Below are 20,293 nucleotides of genomic sequence, written 5' to 3'. Positions count from 1 at the left end.
TTCCATCTAGGGGAGTGATGAGCCTGTCTGGGCAGCTTTTTGTTGCTAGGTTGAAAGTCAGGAAACGCCAGGCCTGATTACCTTCTATTGAATGGGACCTCTTAGTCGCCCTGTTGCTATGTGCTAAGTCCTGAGGTCCCTAACCAGTTCACCTGCCTCTTTCCACCCTTCAAAGTTTTTCTTTGGTTGCCTCTTGCATTATTTTCAGGGTTAATAGTTGTGTTGTTTTGCAGGTATGAGCTGGGAGAAAAGAGTCTATACCATTTTGCCTGGTCTGGAAGTTCTTATATTTTTAAGAACTGATAAGTTAACACAAATTGAGTTTTGATACAGCTTCGTTTTCTGGAAGATACTTCCTTTGTTTCTAAACCTCAATAGCTCTGAATAATATTTCTGAAAGTATCGTTCTTAGACTTCTTGCATAAGAACTATCTAAGAGGTTTCTTATTCTTGCAAGTCTCTGGGACTCACTGCAGCTCTCTGATAATTCTTACTCTACAGTTGAAACATTCCTCAGAGGTTGAGCATTAATAAGAACTTTTGTTCTTTGATCTTTCATTTGAAATTTAGTGTTCACTGACTCTAAACACCATACTCTTTCCAACAAGCTATATTTTTAAAGTGAGGATACATTGTTTTTCTGTAGGAATTCTATTATGCAGTTAATTTATTGGGCTAAATACAAAAATTTCTTCGATTGTTCTAGAAATGGTTGTGAAAGTTCTATGGAATAAGAAGTGCTGGTGTCCTCCCTCCTCCCTTCTCCCTGTCAGTACTGTACATTGTACTTTTTTCCCACTCTTTCACTGTACTTCAAGGAGCCCAGGGCTGGGGAGTTGGTGAATGGTGAAGAGGGGGAATTATTTTTCTTTCAAAGTTGTGGTGGGTTGTGAGAAGCTTCTAAGTCCCCTGCTTACTCAGAATAGGTACTTTAAGTTGTAAGATGTGATCCTTGTCAGTTTCTTGCTTAGGTTAGCAAGCTGGATGAAATAATAATTATTCTTATTCTTTAATGTATGGTTTTTGAGTGAATAAGATTACTTAACTATTTAGGATTTTCAAAAGAGGAATTAGTCTCACATACAGAATTTGAATATTCTAACCTCAGTGTGATTTTTTTTTTTCCCCCGAAAGGTTCTAAAATGGAATAGACTCTTAAAAAAATGGGCTCTCTAGGCAGAAAAGTAGACAGAAAACTGGTTGGTTTTAGAGGAGCCACTCAGGAGTAGCAGTTCTTTGAATAACTGAGAGCCTTTCAGTATTAACTTGGTTATTTTGCTTTATTTTTGAAATAACAGAGTCCTGTTCTCTAAAAAAGACACAGTAACTAGGCCAGTGTTTTGTTCGAAATCTTCATGCTCAAATTCCATGTCCAGTTCTATAAACCGCTAAAGAACTGTAAGCCACTCCATCCTTCCCTTTCATGCTGTATTTTTCTCCATCAGAACACTTCAAAGTGTTTAAAAACATTCTGGGTCTTTCAGGCTTCAGTCAGGTGTTTTCTTAATTGTTTGAAATTTAAGCAAGACAAGCAGTGAAATAAGTATATTTTTCATATTTCCTGGTAAGTCCTTATTTGTAAACTACATATATGCAGATATAATTGAAAGTTGATTTACAGTTAAAACATGTGGCAGGTAGTGCCCATAAGAAGGTGTGGATAATGTAGTTAAAGACCAATCGTGTATGACATGACTTGGAAATATAAAACACATAAATAACAAGAGGATCACACTCAGCGTGAAGAATACAGAATAATGAATCGTGAGGTACAGTTCACCAGGAAAGACTTTCCCAGAGGGAGGTGGGTTTTAGGGATAAAATTGCTCCCGGATATTTTCAGGTTGGAGACTTGTATAGAGTATGCCAAACAGATAGCCTGAGTACTGCGTAGGGGCTCTGCTGGAGAATTACTACGTTTCTTACTTTCATTGTGCTTGGCAGATTATGTATTGTGCACATGTTGCACAATACATTTAATAAAGTTGACAGATGGCCATTAAGAGGAGTTTGAAGTACGTACCTTAATTCTTTAAAAGGTTGGGTGTGTTTTAGTACATACCTGTCTTAAACATGTAAAAATTGCAAAAATACAAGTAATTGTAGATCAGCTGATTACAGAAAACTAAATAACTAAAGGTACTTTAGAAGTATCGGTTTATAAAGTTAGAAAGTGTGCACTTTGACACGGATTCAGTCGGCAAACTCCACCAGAGGAGGCCTTCAAAAGGACAGATTGCTGTTTTCTTCCACAGATAAATTGCAGGGGGTAAAAAGAGGAAATTGGTGTGACAAATTTGAGATGTATTAACCAAACGAGTGTGTAGATTTTATTTTTGACTGATTTGGAAAACCAATTGAGACAATCCAGGAAATGTGATTGATAACTGGACATTTGACATTAAGGAATTAGTGTTTTTCAAATTATGAAAGTATGTGTACTTTTTGAGATACATATGGAACTATATATATACAGATGTAATGATCTGATGATGGGGATTGGCTTCAAAATTAATCCATGGGAATGGGGGATAGATGTTGTAGAAATTGGTTTGGCCAAGAGCTGATAGTTGTTGAAGTTAGTTGATGGTTATGTGGGAGTTCGTTATCCTTTAGTTTGTATCTGCAATTTTTCATTTATAAAGAGTCCAAGATAAGTGAAAGAACATGGGCCGGGATCAGGACAGCTTATATTGTTTCATAAAATTAACCTGTATTCTGTATGACACGTGTATATCCAGTGTTGGCTTCAGTGCATTCTTCCCCCTGTTCACTCTCTGAGCTCCAGCTACGTTACCTGTATACGTGTCGTTTCTTTTTCTTAAAACACGCCGCAATCCCCAGTGTCTCCTACGCCTCTCCTCATGCCCTAACCCTCATCCCAGGCAGTTTGCCTGTCGAGTCCTAACTTACTCTCTGGAGCTCAGATTAAATGTTTATACCACAGAAATGTTCCAGATCCCCCAATCTAAATCTGATGCCAGTTATGATCTCTTACCTCAAATTTTGCATGATTATTTGTTTATTAACATTTGCCTTCTCCCATTAAACTCTAAGCTTAATGAGCCACAGTTTTTGTTTATTATTGTATCCCCAGCACCTAATACAATCCCTAGTAAAGAATAGGTGTTTAAATATTGGTTAAGTGGGGAGGGGGGCAAAGGGGAAAGTTCATGGTGGGTTGAAAGCTTGGCAGAAATAATCTGCGAAGATGCACAAATCTCATTTCGATTTCAGAGATAATCTGGTTTAAGCAGTAACACAAAAGGGTTAAGTGTTCAACCCCCCCAGAGCCTTTATCAGGATGAATTGGCAGTTTAGAATTGGCTCTGGTACATGTGTTTCCTATTACTGTAAACCTCTCTACAAAGCTGATGTAACCTAGTTAGAGTGACAGATACAAGCTGTTTCTTAACTCATTCTCATCTCAGTTTTATTTTACAGCTAAAGCACATGGGATATTTGATTCCAAACAATTTGTTGTTGCTGTTTTTCTCCTGTACTTTATTTCCTCCATCTCTGTAAATTGGGGGGAGGGTAATATCATGCAAATTGTGGGTGAATACAATGTCTATTTGAATGAACTATTTGGTTTTATTAGAATGGAACATCCTTTTAGATGACTATGAAGCCCAACCCTGAAGAAACTCAGGATTGTGTTGCTAACTGAAAACACCTATTTTCTGAATTTGTCTACCTTTTAAAGAGTTTCCCATCTCTTTATTTCTCTTTTCCTGTCCTTTTTTTTTAATTTATCTTTTATGATACGGAATTGATGATATATATCCAAGGTATATATTTATTTAATAGTTGCTCTTTTTCTACATATTGTACTTTGCAGTTAGGATTACATTACTTACGAATACCACAGTCGTGGGCGCCAGATGCTGCTGTGACTTCCAGAGGCCACTCTACATGTCTAGGATTGTATACATTAAAAACTAGTGAAAACTTGGCTTGAACCTATCCGCCTGCTCTTTCCCCTATTTGTTTCACACTGCTTTTGAGCTAGGTAGTGAGTACTTGTGTGTGTGTGTGTCATTTTTTTTTTTTAACGTTACCCTCAGTAATGTCAAGAGTTTCTATTCCTGCCTGTCCCATAGTGACCCTAACTCTGACCCTGTATACTGTGAATCTAGCAGCTGTGTGCCCTGGATGTTCGGGGACGATTTCAGCTTTACTTACTCTATCCTGTTGGTTTTATGAGTTCTCTGAAGAACCTGGAAATTTCAGAATATAGGTGTCTCGGACTTCCTTGCACACTTGGAAGTAGCACATGCCTCTGTCAAAAAATTGATCTACCAGTTTTTGGTTGAATAAAGTGCTGTATAAACTTACCTTCAACAGTTATTTTACTTTTGTTAATAGAGCCTTTGTTTTCATAAAAGGAAAGAACTGGAGATAGGACTGAAATCAGAATCAAAGATGGGATTACCACCATTAAAGTCTTTCCAGCAGACTCATTGTTACTTTATTGACATTTTAAAAAATTATCTTTGAGAAAAAGGAAGTAGCTACCATTGTTGAGCTGTTGCCGTGCTGTATGTGGTGGTGCTGTAGGCACTGAAGATAGGCTTCATCGTAACCTCTCCTGTTGGACTCACTAGCAGTAGATTGGCAGTAAGGGATAATAGTGTTGTAAATCCTTTTTTCTGTGTTAATAGAAACTACACTCTGTGCTTTCATTTTGGCAAAATTAGTGGTAACCACCTGTGAGTTAGGGGTTGAGTCCATTACTTCTTATGTTGCAATAGAAAACATTTTATCCTTTGAGGATTCAATGTATAATTTCTAATTTGTAATTAAAAGTAGAAGGAGCTAGGTCCCCACGTTTAAGAGAGGTTAAATCCCCTTCTATAAAAGTTCCTGTGTTGATCTGTTTGTCGTCTTCTAATGAAACGTTTCTATTAACGTTACCATTCAAGATGATTTCCAAGAATTAAAACAAAAAAATCCCTTTTTTGTTTTCCATATTGGCCAACATGCAAGCTGAACCCTAAATATTCAAGTACTTTCCAAGTTCTAAAATCTTTATAAATATAAGAGCTTTTTACAAGTAAATGATTTTTTTTGTTCAAGTAAATAAAATAATTTTTCTATATTCTTGAATCCCATAGAACATCCTAAGTTCTAGATATGTGGTGGTATTCTACTAACCCTATAAAGAGAACTATTAGAATATAATTTCACATGGCTAGCAGCATCAAAGTTTACTATTCATGTGATATTTAAAAAGCAACCAAAAAGCATTTGTAGTGTGAAATTTTAATGGATTTTTATATAACACATACAGACAAAGGAAATTTACTAATAAAATGTTTATAAAATCAAGGAGGAAAATATGAGTTAAAATGAATTCCCCACTCAGGCAGTTGCCCAGTACATGCAGATAAATGTTTTGGTACAAACTGGGATAAAGTGTATGGCAGAATATTGAGAAGTCATTCTAGTATCCTGCACAAACACAGAGTTAAAACAGTTATTTCACTAATTGTTAACAGAGTAGGTGACAGGAGTTGAAAGACTATAATCAGTGCTGGAATCCACATCCTCTTGTTGATCGTTGATAATAATGAAACCAGACACCAGTTCATTACATTTATGTGTCGCTCTGCAGCCTCAGTCACGTGTTCTTTTTGGAAGTCTATTTAAGCAAGACCCTAATGTTAAATGAGTCTCTTGTTTTTGAGCTGTAAATTATCAATAATAAGTTTACATTTTGAATATTAGAGGAGAAATCCACGCCTACCTTTGGTAAACTGAGTTTCTGTGATACGGTTTTTTTTTGTTTTCGTTTTTTTTTTTTTTTTTTTAAGGAAAAACAAACAAGACGTGAAGCTCTTATTCTTCCATGTTTTGTGGTGTCCTGCTCTGCTATTAGAGTGTGGTAACATCTTCACAGCTCACCTCAGACTTGCTGACTATACACCTTTCACTTTTGCTAACAGTTTAGCTTTCTGTCCATGTTGCTGGTATATTTAACACAGGATACTTTTTGGGCACTTAAGGTGGGGTTTTCCATTTTTCATTAATTACATTTTACAACATTGTGACAACTTTCTACTGAAAATCACTTCCGGTTTTAGACTGTCATATGACAAATGTACTTGTAGAATGAAACCTGTTCATAAGGTAGGGATTGCTAGTATTCCCTTAATGTTGCCTATCTAGTTTATTAGCCAATCTCCAAAAAACATTATTTGGAGGCTTGATTTTATGTTGGTATTGAGAAGAATATCTGTATCACAGGCCTGTTAGCTTTGACCTTAGGAAAAGTGAAAATCAGGGCTATGCCTTAATATCAAAGAAAAAAGGTATTTATCCATCAAAGTTCTTGTGAACTGAAATGTTTTAAGTAATTTTCTTTTCCTTTTGTGTATTCTCAAACTTTCAAACAGATTTTAAAGTGTTTTTCTCCCTCCTTTTTTTTTTTTTACATCAAGCAAGAAAGAAAAAAAGACAATTCTTTTGGTTAAGATGTGTCAAAATTCAGAGATAACAAATAGGTTTCATCTTTCCAGCCAATTTAGAGTGCTTGGTGTTCTGGAACATTTGAGAGAAGGCTTATGAGCTAAGTTCAGGACCATTGGAGGATTCGTCTGCCAGGATTCTTTGTCCACCAAGGGTGACTCAGGAGGAAGTGCTCTAATTTTGCCAAGAAATCATCTTTCCCTTGCTTTGATTTTTCAACAATAGGGTTTTATTTTGGCTAGCCACTCTCAATTGTTAAAACAAAGTTGTCTGTGAACAAACTGTTAAATCGATGTTATGTTAGTTTTATTACTTTTTGGCTTCGATTTGCTGTCTTTTACAATTTTTTCTCCCATTATATTTCATTGTTTCCTTGAAGACAGGATTTAAAAAGAAGTTAAAGAGCCTGTGTGGTTCCTTATGTGTAAGAGTGACAGGAAAAAATAAGGTTTCAAGGGAGTTTATTTAGTAAAACTAGTATGTGCCTTACATTAGGAGCAGTAGCTGAGGAGGTTATTGGAATAGCCTAGTTGGGGTATCCAGGCAGGAATTCCCGTTCTTAGGAATTTTTTTAGCTTTCCAATTCCTGAATCTCGAGATATAAACTGTTTTCTGTTCTCCGTGATGAATCGTTTCCACAAAGTGATGGCCGGTACTACCAACCACCTGGGTTCAAGGAGCCGATTTTCCTAAATTCCCAAGAACGGTCGGGAATTCCCACCTGGAAACCCTGGTGGTGATACCTTGTTTCCCCGAAAATAAGACCTAGACATTCAATCAGTTCTAATGTGTCTTTTGGAGCAAAAATTAATATAAAGACCCGGTCTTATTTTACTATAAGACTTGGTATAATACATAATATAATGTATAATGAATATAATGTAATATACCTGGTCTTACATTAATTTTTGCTCCAAAAGACGCATTAGCGCTGATTGTCCGGCTAGGTCTTATTTTCAGGGAACCATGGTAGATGAGGACTTGATGCTGTGGTCATTTCAGAAATGAAATTAACCTGGAAAACAATTTTGTAGGATAGGGGCCTGGTGAACCCTGCATACAGAGTAATGAAAGTCGGAAATAGGATAGGAGGGTTAATTAACTAGTTTTGCCTCTTTTAGAAAAGGGGGAAAATTTTTTATAGTTTAGGAATGAACCAGAAGCTACACTTGAGCTTTTAAGTTTCTTTCCTGAATTTGGGCTAGAAGTAGACCTACAGCCAACATTGAACTGGATAATTGTACTTGAAAAAGAAAGTGTCTTTATATTAATATCTGATACTGATTCCATCGAAATTAGGGAACTATAAAATGCCTTGTTTCTAAAAGAGAAGTAATTGGATAATACTTTGTCAGTATGGTTGACTTTTGAATGGCTTACGTTTGGACTATATAAAAGTTAATAAAATATCATTGCTACCTTTGGTCTTATTTATTTTGATTAAGTATTAACTCATTCCTAACCCTACTGTGATTAGATTTGTTCTCTTTTATTGTTGAAAACATAACACCCAGTCAGTGGGCTATTTTAAAGTTCATTTACAGTCAGTTAAAATGTTAAGGAGTGAATATGTATATCCTGAGTGGTGGTGGGGCTGTGGGCACTGTGACTGTTTCTTTCTTGACAAACAATTTTGTGGAAGATTATGAAATATTTTGATTATGGAATATACCAGATGCCACATACCCCCTCTAATATTTAAGGAATTGTTATATATTGCCATATATATATTTTTTTCATTTAAAGAGAAGTCAAGCATTACATTACAGGTAGAGTTAAAATCCAACTTCTCCATTTCCAGAGGTCATGAGGACCCTGATCCTGAATTTGTTGTGTATCAATTCTATGCATGTTTTTATACACTTACATTTATGTATTGGTAACAATCCGTATTACTGTGTTTATTATTTTTTATTTTTCATAGTTTTTTCATTCCACATTGTTGAGATTTAGTCGTGTTGATACATATAGTAATAATTAAATTGATACAGTATTCTGTTAAATTCCTTTACTACTTGAATGTATCTATAATAGAACTTATTTTCATTTAGTTTTTGTATGGTTTTCCCATTCAACATTGTTTTCTGAGACATAGTCATATTGATGCAGGAGTTCTATTACTATAGGAAAATTTATTAGAGGAATAAATTACAGTTTATTTCCCTACTTTAGCATGTTAGATTAATTAATTTTTAGCTATTACAAACTATTGCAGTGAACCTGTTCATGCAGATGTACAGGATATGTTCTCAGAAATAGAATTTCATGATGGTTGGGTATGCACATTTCCGCCTGGCCAAAGTACTTACAAATTATTCTTCAAAAGTGGTGATGCCAGTTTTTATTGTTACCTAATGGCAATATATAAATTGCTGTTTTCCACATTTCACCGACACTTTGTTTTTCCAGTCTGGGTTTAAAACAACTTTTTACTAATTCTAATATATTAACCAAAATCTAACAATATGTGGCATGTTCTTATGTATGTATTGGCAATTTAGATTTATCTTATGTGAATCTTCTATTTATCTTTTACGAGATTGTCTCTCTTTTTTTTTACCTATTTTTTAGAGTTCTGGTATATATTTTGACATTTAACCTTTAGTTATGTGTTATAGATATCTCTGTCAACCAGTGGCTTCTCTTTTTTTTTTTTTTTTTAAAGATTTTATTGGGGAAGGGGAACAGGACTTTATTGGGGAACAGTGTGTACTTCCAGGACTTTTTTCCAAGTCAAGTTGTTGTCCTTTCAGTCTTAGTTGTGGAGGGCGCAGCTCAGCTCCAGGTCCCATTGCCGTTGCTACTTGTAGGGGGCACAGCCCACCATCCCTTGGTGGGACTCGTGAAATTGAACTGGCAACCTGTGGTTGAGAGGATGCGCTCCAACCAACTGAGCTATTCGGGAGGCAGCTCAGCTCAAGGTGCCATGTTCAATCTTAGTTGCAGGGGGCGCTGCCCGCCATCCCTTGCAGGACTGGAGGAGTTGAACTGACAACCTTCTGGTTGAGAGCCCACTGGCCGTAGTGGGAATCGAACCGGCAGTCTTCGGAGTTAGGAGCACGGAGCTCTAACCGCCTGAGCCACCGGGCCGGCCCGTGGCTTGTCTTTAATTAAACCTTTTGTTGTATATTGAAAATTAGCTAAAAGTTTTTGGTCTTATTTAAGTCTTTCCCTGCTCTGAAGAACCAGAGATATTCTTGTTGCTTTTTTTTGTTTTTTTAAGTTTGGCTTTTCAGATTTAGGAATTCTAACATTATTGCATAAGGGAACTGGTCTTTTTCCATGTGAAGAACTGGCCATTTCAGTATCATTTATTGAATAGTTCAATATTTCTCCACTGATAAGAATTTCATTTCTTTTATATGTCCAGATATAAATTTCGGGGCTCTGTATCCTGTTTCATTGGTCTTTTTTGTCTTTCTAGACTGTCTTAATTATCATAGCTTTAAAGTAAGTTGGTAGTGTTGTGTGTGTGTTTTTTTCCATAATACTTACTTTAGAATTTCTCTATTCCTGATTTTTTTTTTTTTTTACACTTGATCTTAGCCAAAAGGCCGAGAAGCGATTATTTTTTTTTTTCCATGTAAGTTTTTGGATCTGTTTTTCAGCTTCCATTAAAAACCCTTTCGGGAATTGGAACTTACTTGGATTTTTATACACACATACATGCACGAAAATTGCCATCTTAAAAAAAAAAAGAAAATATCACTATCTAGGTCTTTTATGTTTTTCAGGTTTTATTATTTTCTCTTTTGGTACAAACACTGTCAGTTTTTGGATGTTGATCTTTACGTGGCAACTTCGCTGAATTCTTGACTAGCTTTGTGATTTCTCCTGGATTTTCTATGTAGATAATCTTTACTTTTTATATATGTTTCATGTTAAAGTAGAAAATATTACTGTGTCCTGAGAAATTAAAGCAGTTTCAGAGAATTTGAGATCAGGATACTAGAAAGCAGTTTCAACTACTTAATTTGGGAAGTATCTGTATATTAAGAGTGTTACCCACGTGTGTACTGTGACACAGACATATAAAAACTTTGTTTTTTCTTAGCAATAGAGTTGATCTATGTTAAGGCCCTTAACATCCCAAGGGCATTTAGAAGTTAAAAACCCCTCACCCTTATTTGGTATAAATGTTTCTGCTACTCTTGGATTTCACTCAGTTTATTTTCTTTTAGGAGGCGCAGGTCAGAATGGAGATGGGCTGCAGACCGAGCAGCTATTGTCAGCCGCTGGAACTGGCTTCAGGCTCATGTGTCTGACTTGGAATATCGAATTCGGCAGCAAACAGATATTTACAAACAGATACGTGCTAATAAGGTAAGGGATAAGTGTCTGGTCTTTTTCAGCCCAGCTAAAAACTACTATTATCCCTTTTCTCCTGTCCCTCAATAATAACTCTTCACTATGTCAGAGAGAATGGTTTAATATGATCTGATGTAGTGGTTTAATTTGTTTAAGAGCCTGATGTTGCCTAGTATGGTGCAGACAACACTGCTAGAATATGATGTTAGATTGAACATATGTTTAGAACAAAACATTTTGTAACCTGGCCTAACAGGAAACAAGGAAAAGACTATATAATGTAAGCCATTGACTATAGCTATCGTATTTGTTATATATCTATGGCAAAGGGGTGATGACTGAGGATTTTCATCTTGCTTTTTCCCTTAGTTGCCTTTGGTTTTACTGCTAAGCTTCCCTTATTTTCTTGAGAAAAAAATAGCATTTTTCCTGAAAGATTTGTTCAGGCAAAATTAGACATTGGTGATTAGGGTTTTGATTTTCTTGTGTCCTATCTACAAAGGACTGATTCTAACCATACAGCTTTTATCTTTGACAGTGACACTGTATAGTTTTTCTTCTTAAAAAATCAACTTAGAAAAGAGTCCTTTGCTCAGTTTGGGTTTGAAAGAGGGATAGATAGATGTACAATGGAAAAGAAATCTATTCAACAAAAATCGAGTTCCTACTAGGTAAAGGCGCACTGCTTTCCTGCGTGAAATCACACTGGTGAATAAAAATTCTGCTTTCATGAAGCCTCCATTTTTGCAAGATATTTTTTACATTAGCTAGAGGCAGTTGAGCTCCATGACTGGGCACGTGGGTCTAGCTGAAGAGACTACTGTTTCTAAAAATAAGTGTCACAAAACCTTTTTGTCTTGCCTCAGTGCTTGTCAAAGCCTTAAGACAATTGCTTTACTGTGAACTCTATACATTAAATTAATTAGTAGACCAAAAATTAAAGGATGACCACTTGACAATATGAATAAAATGATGAGCATTTGAAGTAACAATTCTGCAGCCCCCTTTTAAGCTTTTATTCCAAAAATTCCACTGTCCAGTTAGTTCTTCCAGCTTCTTTCCTAAAGTGGGTCTATATATAATTCTCCAAAAGTTCACTAGAGTGTGTTATAATTGAGGACGAAATGCAGAGGACTTACCTTTTTAAAGAAAATATTTGTTCCCTTGTAATAGGGATCAAACTAAATCCTGACTAACTTATTTAAACATTAGCTACAGCAAATGAGGAATTAAAACTAAAAATATTCACCAAGGGTGGTGAATATTTTGTTTTCCTGAGCTTTTCTTCGCAAAAGAAATTGATATTTGTAGAACATGAGCAGGAATGATGATGAGACTAACTACCGTGTTTCCCGAAAATAAGAATTAGCCGGACAATCAGCTCTAATGCGTTTTTTTGGAGCAAAAATTAATATAAGGCTAGGTCTTATTTTTGGGGAAACACGGTAGCTATATAACCTTAGGAAGAAAAGCTACTGAACATTTCTGAGCCTCACTTTTATTATCGGTAAAATAAGACATTGTAGATTTTAATGCGTTTTCTTTGCAGTCTGAAAACACAATGTATGGCACAAAATTCTGACAGGAAGAATAAAAGTAGAATGACAGTTATTATAGTAACATGACAAGAAAATTCACAACTTTATTAAATATTTATGCAATGTCTTTTTAAAACAAATGTGTTAATACTGTGGGGGGCTGCCATAACAAAGTAGCACAAATTTGGTGGTAAACTTAAAACAACAGAAATTTTTTTCATAGTTCTGGAAGCTAGAATTGTGAAATCAGGGTGTAGGCAGGGCCATGCTCCCTCGAACGATTCTAAGGAAGAATCCTTGCCTCTTAAGTTTCTGGTGGTGCTGGTAAGCCTTGGTATTCCTCCATTTATAGCTGCATCATTCGCATCTCTGCTTCCATCTTCAAATTGTCATCTCTGTGTGTCTGTGTCCCAGATTTCCCTCTTATGCGGACACCAGTCATATTGGGAGTTAGGGCCCACACAAGGACTCATCTTAATCTGATTAAATCTGCAAAGATCCTGTTTCCAATTAAGGTCACATTAATAGGTACTGGGTGACATAAAACACGGGGAGTCATTATTCCACCCACTATAACAACTAAGCAATGGGATTTTCCCAAAGATACATTAATATGCATTTGGCCTTCATGTAGCACTATAATAATAGAAGTCTTTGACTATTTACTATGCAAGAGACACTGTGTTGAGTGGTTTACTGTTGTTCTCAAACATAAACAAATGGAGGGGCAAAGAGGTTAAGTAGTGTGTGCATGGTCATACCAGCCTTGAGCTGAGTGCAGAGCTGAGATTTGAGTATCTGACTCTGTTGCTCAAGTTTGCAGTTGCTTTAAGTGCTTTACTGTTTTGAGTTATTGAAACAGGTTTTTAACCCCGTGTTTTAGTAAGGTGGGTTGGTGTTCCCATTTCCCATCTTGCTCCAAGATTTTCCAGAGCTGCCTGGCTTGTGCAGGCCTGCCTCTCTCTCGCACTCTGTCTCTCTCTGCATGCACGTACACACACGCATGCACACCTTTTATGAGATGAATTTAGGTTTGGCAGTCAACTGTAAGAGTTTGTCGTTGGATGGGGAATTTGAGGGTACAGCTGTCTTTTTCTTTTTAAGGATTTACTTTCTTGCGTATTAATATTTTCTTTTTTGGAATACATCACTTTAATAAAATTATTTGAGAACTGCTGGGTGATGGCCATTTTCTGTTCTGGCAAAAGTTTAGTATTAACTTTCAGATTAATTGAGTCTTTAGTCTCTTTTTTTCAGGGAATAATGATTCCTATTGCTCTTTGGAGAAGGGATACAGTTTCTAGGAGCTCCTTTGCACTCTTCTCCATACCATTGTGATATTTTCACAATATTTTGATACTTTCACAATTTTATAGTGTCTGTTTTTTTTTTAAGATGCTTCCATTCCTTGGATGAGAAAAGAAAACTTTTTTGAGTGTGCACTGTTTCCATGTATATTCATATATATATTGAATGCACAGAGCAAATCTGACAACTTACAGGCTTGTAAGAGGCCAAGCTAAATTTGAACTGAGGGCTATTTATCTGACTCCAAAGCATTTTCTGTCTAACACACTCTGCTGGTGTATCCTTTTCAGCATTTTCGTCAAGCGTGTATATTGAAATTTCATTGCTGGAAAATAAAACTGAGGGGGAAAGCACAAGGGACCACGCAGGTTCTATTGCTAAGGAAGACTTGTTTCTCTTAACACACAGTCTTCGACATCCGTGTCTGGTGCAAAGCATTGTGTCCTTTTTTTAATCCACATTTTTTATCCGTTCTTACTGATTTGTGAAATTAGTCAGCAATTGCTAACTAAGGAAGGAAGTATTATTATTAGGAATGAGAACTGAACGTTTTGGCACTTCTGGGTAGAAAAGGAGCTGAATGGGAGTGGCAAAAGCCTAGAACACCTTTGTTTTCAAAATTGATATAGAGTTGACGTTCCCATCTCGATAGTTACGAGGCAGTGTCTTCTCTAGGTAACACAGGATGGTTCTGGTCTGTAGTCAGGTCACTGATTTGTCTTAAGATGAGTAGGGAAGATTGACCTACTCAACATGAAATAGGGAGTGAGTGTGAAATTGCATCTTAATTTTATACTACAATTTAAGAGGTGTGGTGTTTTTTTTTTATTTTGTACTTTGACTCCATACATTATCTGAAATTGGAAAAGGGGAAGCAATAAATCCACGTATACAACTTAGTTTTTTCTTTTCTTTCCTTTTACTTTTTTTTGCCCTGTTGTTAAAATCAAGCTTGGCATCATTCCTTCTACCATTTCTTCCTTTTTCAGTTTTGTTTCGTGTTATTTTTTGCATTATTTTTTTGACGTATGTAGGATAGCTTTGTGTTTCCACAGAGGAATAATTTATTTATTAGAGATATATTATGTGGGAGTTGTCTAGGCCTGGGTAGCCCAGTTACGATCCTTGTTATGACTTAGGGAGTGGTGATGAAGGATGGGAAGACTCTTCCTGGCCTTTTTACCTTGGCCTCTGCCAGTTGCTGTCTATTCTAGAATATAGTAGCCCTGAGGTTATTGCCACTGAGGGCTGATGCCACAGTCTTGCAGAATTGACCTAGTGTAAACCCCGAATGCTGGATAAACTCAGCTTGGGGTTGCCATGACAGGTGTGGAGCGGTTTTCTTTGCCAATAATAACCTTTGCTTTCATGGCTATTAAGTGTATTTTAAAGAGTTTTAAGTAATCTTGTAGACTTCTGTAGATCTTCAGTGGGAGCTCCATTCTTGTTGCAGAGGCCTGAAACCTTGGCTGGGTCTCTGACTCCCTTCCCTCACATCTCAAGAAGCATATTTGTTTAGCTGATTGATTCTGTCTTCAAATATATATATCCAATCACTTTGGTCCAAGCAGCTGTATTTTCTGCTTCTCTCTTTACCACTCACTAGTCTTTGTGTTAACACAATTGCTAGATTGATCCTTATAAACCATAAGTGAAGTTGTTTCCTCCTGATTGAAACTCTTCAATGAGTTCCCATCTAAGAATAAAAGCCGAAATACTCACGAGTTACAAGGCCCTGCAAGATTACCCCCACCCACCCTTTCTGACTTGAGCTCCTACCACAAACTCCACTCATTCTCCTCTAGCCATCTGAATTCCTTACAGTTCTTAAAATCATCACGCTTGTTCCAGCCTTGAAACTTTTACATTAGCTCTTCCCCCAGATCTCTCCAAGTTAGTTCCCACATTTTTTTCTCAAATATTTGCTCGAGTATCACCTCAGTGCAATTTACCTAAACTGCCTAATGTGAAATAGTGCTCACTCCTATTTCTAATCCTCTCACTGTCCTTTATTTTTTCTCTTTAGTATTTAACACTCTAATGTACTACACACAATTTACTTACTTGATTTGTTTATTGTCTGTCTTGGCCCCAGTATTAGATTCTAAGTATTTTCAGGGACGGGTTTGATATGAGGTGGAAGGGGGAGGGGAAAGGATGTGTCTCTCCTGTATCTTGAGCATCTAAAAAATGTGGATGAATGGCTCAATTATGGCTTGATTTGAATGAATGAAAGGAAGAGAAAAAGAGTAGTTAGACCCAGCCTTTAGCCCTAGTTCTGCCATGGATTGGCCTGTTGACATGACCTTTGACCTCCATCACACTGGTCTGCAAAATGATTGGAGAGTAAATGGTCCCTACCAAATCTTCTAAAACTTTATTGGCAGGTTGTCTTTTTAGTCTCTGAGAGGTGTTTTTAGAAATTACATAATAGTTTAAGGAAAAAAAATTTCATTTGGAAACATTGACTGTTGTATCCTGACTTCTTACCTAAAAAAAATTGAGGGAGTAACTTTATACCTAAAAGTTGGATTTATTTAGGCCCCTGGTTCTACTTATTATAAACTTAATGTTTTCGTGTTCAAGCCAAAAAAGATTTTTAACATAAAAACTCAAAAGGTGATTGTTACATTTCTTTTCTTGCTGTATGATTCTGATAGGGAATGTGGAGAGTTCAAATATGTTTTGTCTGTCTTCAAGCAGCTTACATTTCAACAGCAAATTGATGCAACAATAAATGAAATAAATAAATTGGCCTAGAGTTCTTCTCTGGAAATGAGATTTAAATACACAGAAGGTGAGATACAATCCTGATACTTTAGGAAGCTTGGCAATGTGGATAAAACAAGTAGGGGCTCAGTTAGCCAGGGACTGAGGTGGGAGGAGGTGGGACTTGGATTTGACAAGCTCTTTGAAAGGACAAATGACATTTTGGATAAATATAGGAAAGGGGCAGAATCAATATGAACAAAAGCATAAGACCCCAGATAGTATTGTAACCTTTAATTGCATTTATTTACATACTACTTTGTAATAACCCACCTCTCCACAGCAACAACTTCATATACATTCATACATTTTCTACGAGATAATGAGATTGGTATTAACTGTAACAATATTTGGATAAAGTAGTTGGAAATAGATAATTAAGGTAGGGACAGATGATTGGGGACTTTGAATGACAGGATGACTGGGCTAGTTGTATACAGGAAATGAGGTGGTTTAGGCTAAGCAGGGAAAATGTTGAATGCAGTATTTTGAGAAGGGAATAGTGTGCAAGATAGCTGCTTTTTACAAATAGTTTTTACTTTGAAATGGTAAAGTTTGTGAGGTCTTCCTTATGCTTGTGATTGAGGCAACAAAATGTTTGGCAGCAGAAGTTCTTTTAGTCAGAGAAGCCTCATTTTGAGGGCTAGGCCAAACGTTTCTTAGTTAATAACCTTTGCCTCTTTTCTGGGGGACTGCACTTCATTTTCTACATAGGCTTGGGTATAGTCTTATTCCAGAATAAGTAAATGTTGTTTCTCTTGCTGTCAGGGGAAAAACGGTGTTTTGCATTTTCTTTTCTTTTTAACTGAGGTAAAATTTCATTGTCCTTTCTGAATGCCCCCCACCCAACCCTTTCCTTCTCTTTTTGAGTTAGAAAGGAACCCAGGGATGGGTAGTCTGGTTCTGGCTCGTAAGAGCCTGTATCATAACGGCCTCGGGAGCTCCAATTGATACAATCAAAATCTCTAGGCCCTGCGATCGATATTTTGGAATGTTTTCTGGGGGATTCTGATGCTGTATGAAGACTGATTGAGGCTGGTATTTTTCAGTTTAGAGCTTGCATTAGGGTTTACCAGGGGAGTTATTTAAAAGCCTAGTTTATCCATCCCCTCCCTCCTGAAACTCTTGAGTAGAATTGATGTTGGACCTGGGGTAGGTATAGTTTGATACCTTTCCCCACTCGATTCTAATACAAAATTTCTGTTAAGAGCTTCTTATCAGTCCGATCTCCTTATTTTCTAGAACAGAAAAAGATAACCAAAGACACAAAGCCAGGTCACTTGTATCCCAGTCTTTCGGTTAACCTGATGGTCACCTTTACTTGAATTCGGGGGGATTCACGTGTGTGGGTTTTTGTTTTTGTTTTTCATAGTAAGCTAACTTCTGCCTTTACCAAGCTGGGCCATGCTGACTATGGAGAGGATTTGTAGAGTCGTGTAAATTTGTTTTACTTTTTTAAATTTTTTTTATTTCCTGGATCAAATGTAAGGTCTGAATTTGAATTGTCAAGCAGGAAACTAATCTGGAGTAATATTTATGCTTATGAGAAGCATGTGCCTTTGGAACAGTTTTTTAAAAATAGCTCTTGGTTTCTAATATGTTGTAGGGACTGTTCCACCTTTGTTTCACCCAGTAGTTTGGTTGCTCATTATTTGTTTTAGCTCATTATTTATAATTGTAGCACTTGCAGTTTGGTAATCCTTAAGCCACATTTGTGATCAAGTTAACTAAGTAAAAAGCCTACATTGCTGCTGTTAATACCATGTACTCTAGTTGGTACTATAGCATAAAATACCATACTCTGATAGAGATTCCAGATCTAGAAGATAAGAATAAAAGATACTAATTGGTAACAAGCCATGTAGGTCAGAGCATTCGAGTGGAAGAAAAGGGAAGCTGGGGTCTGAGTCTTAGGCCTTACTCATGGCTACAGTTAGGCTTTTTGTCGAAATAAATCTTGGGAAAGCATAGGATGAGGGAACAGGCCTGTGGTAAACCTGTCCCCTGTCCCTAAACGTCTCCTAAATTAAATTTGTAACTTGCAGTACCACTCACTTGTGCTGTTTTCTCTCTGTCCTGCAGGGGTTGATAGTTCTTGGGGAGGCGCCTTCCCCAGACCATACAGCAGCAGACTTACTTCTTCCACTTAGTTCTGAGGTGAAGACAGATCATGGAAATGATAAGTTGGTGAGTATAAACACAGAAAAGGGGAAGTGAGTAAGAATTTAGGGTGTAATGTCAGCACACAGTTTATTCTCTGTAACTAGGATCCTTGCATTGGCTGAAGGAAGGGTACTGTATCCCCTTTTATCACTTTTGGCATTTCGAGATCTGAATTCCTGAATAGGGCAGTACAAGGCCCCTTCTGCAGTTGTGTAGCTGACCTCAAGAATTCAAAAGCAGCTCCTGACTCAGGACAACATAGCCAGAGCATTGTGGCATTAAGGAGTATTACTGGGAATCAGGAGAACGCATGGCTCTGGCACCTTTGACAAGTAAGGTAACCTTTCAGGGCCACTATGAAATGAAAAGGTTGGACTAGAGGTTTAACTCACAAAGATGTTGAAAATGTTTTCTGTGAGTTGCTCCCTTTAATGAGGACAGAGCTGTCATTTTCTGTAATCTTCTGGATCCTTAGAACTTAGCTCAGACCTCCCTCTTCATGATTCCTTCCCTTTTCCTGTTTCTTTCAACACCAGGATTAATTTCTTTTGCTTCTGAATTCCAAGATCACTTTTTTACTTTACCTAGAAGTTACTGGTTTTTATAAATATTAGCATTTCTTGATTTGTCATTTTTTTAAAGAAATTCCAAGGTTCCGTGACAGTTGTTTGGGAGTTAGTGAGCAGTGCTGGCTCTTTAAATTGTGTGTTAAACCAGCTAGTCTCCTTGCATCTGCAGATCAGCAAAGCTTGTTATCCTTTATCATTATCATTGTTGGCAGAAACTCGTATGACATGGTGGAAACGGACTTTCCTAATGAGAGAGCTTAAAGAAAACAAGCCTCTGATGCTAGGGATAGATGCAAAGACATTCAGAGATCGATAGTTCTTAACTGAAAAGTAGTTTTAAATAAATAAGACCAGAAGGCCAAATATTGCCACTATTCAATTCATAATGTTAGTCTATGGAATTTTTTACAGTTGTTTTAGTGATTGTATTAAGCCAAGATAAAATAAATTTGTTACAAGTGAGAGAGAAAACATGGATAAGTTGGAAGGTCAGTTGGTGGTATAATAATTACAAGCAACATGAAACTTAAGGCATATGTGATACGGAGTAAGTTTTGTATACATTCATATATTTGTGTACAGTATTTAGGGCTTCCAAAAATTTTCAGGTAATCTCCTTTAGTGGTGTTTTTCTCACCTCAGTCAGCACTTGTGAAGGATAGAACATAACAGTCTTACTGTGTTATTGATTCTTGTTATATTTATAAACATTCAGTATGTGCATGTGCACGCTCTTCTTAGGGCTGTGTCCCTTTCCCTACCCACCATTCACTTGTGTGTGCATGACACATACTAAATTGTAAGATTCTGGAAGGTAGGGACCATCTTTCTCATTCCTCGTTGTGATGCTCACGGTAGTTTCTCCATTGTACAATAGAATGCTTTTTTGATTCAGTAAAGTAAATAAACCTTATGAAAACAAGTGTACTCTGTCACTATATACAGAAAGGAGAGAGGTTAACCTCTCCCTTTCTCATGAATTAAACATGCTTTCTGAAAAATCTTCAGAAAGTGTCTTATTTTCTGAAGGAAACAGAAAGGCAAACAGAAGGCAGTACATTTCTGTTGTTTATTTTATTGGTGGGTGGGCTGCAAAGCATATATTCCTTAAAAGATATTAAGGAACTTCATCATTTTTAAAATGTGCCTAATATGTCAGTTTCCAGG

General features: G+C 36.7%; 1 protein-coding gene across 3 annotated transcripts in view; it reads left to right on the top strand.

Annotated features, from left to right (window-relative positions):
- Positions 1 to 20,293, top strand: part of KANSL1 (KAT8 regulatory NSL complex subunit 1) — a 157,767-nt gene that overhangs the window by 94,380 nt on the left and 43,094 nt on the right. For all 3 annotated transcript variants that reach the window (XM_081028406.1, XM_081028407.1, XM_081028405.1), the window contains 2 exons: positions 10,653 to 10,794; positions 18,477 to 18,581. In XM_081028406.1, coding sequence (XP_080884532.1) covers positions 10,653 to 10,794; positions 18,477 to 18,581 — 247 coding nt within the window. The remainder of the gene's footprint in view (positions 1 to 10,652; positions 10,795 to 18,476; positions 18,582 to 20,293) is intronic.

This window comes from Rhinolophus hipposideros (assembly GCF_964194185.1).
Source record: "Rhinolophus hipposideros genome assembly, chromosome: 20".
NCBI classification, from domain to species: Eukaryota; Metazoa; Chordata; class Mammalia; order Chiroptera; family Rhinolophidae; genus Rhinolophus; species Rhinolophus hipposideros.
This window is presented reverse-complemented; position numbering and strand designations above follow the sequence as displayed.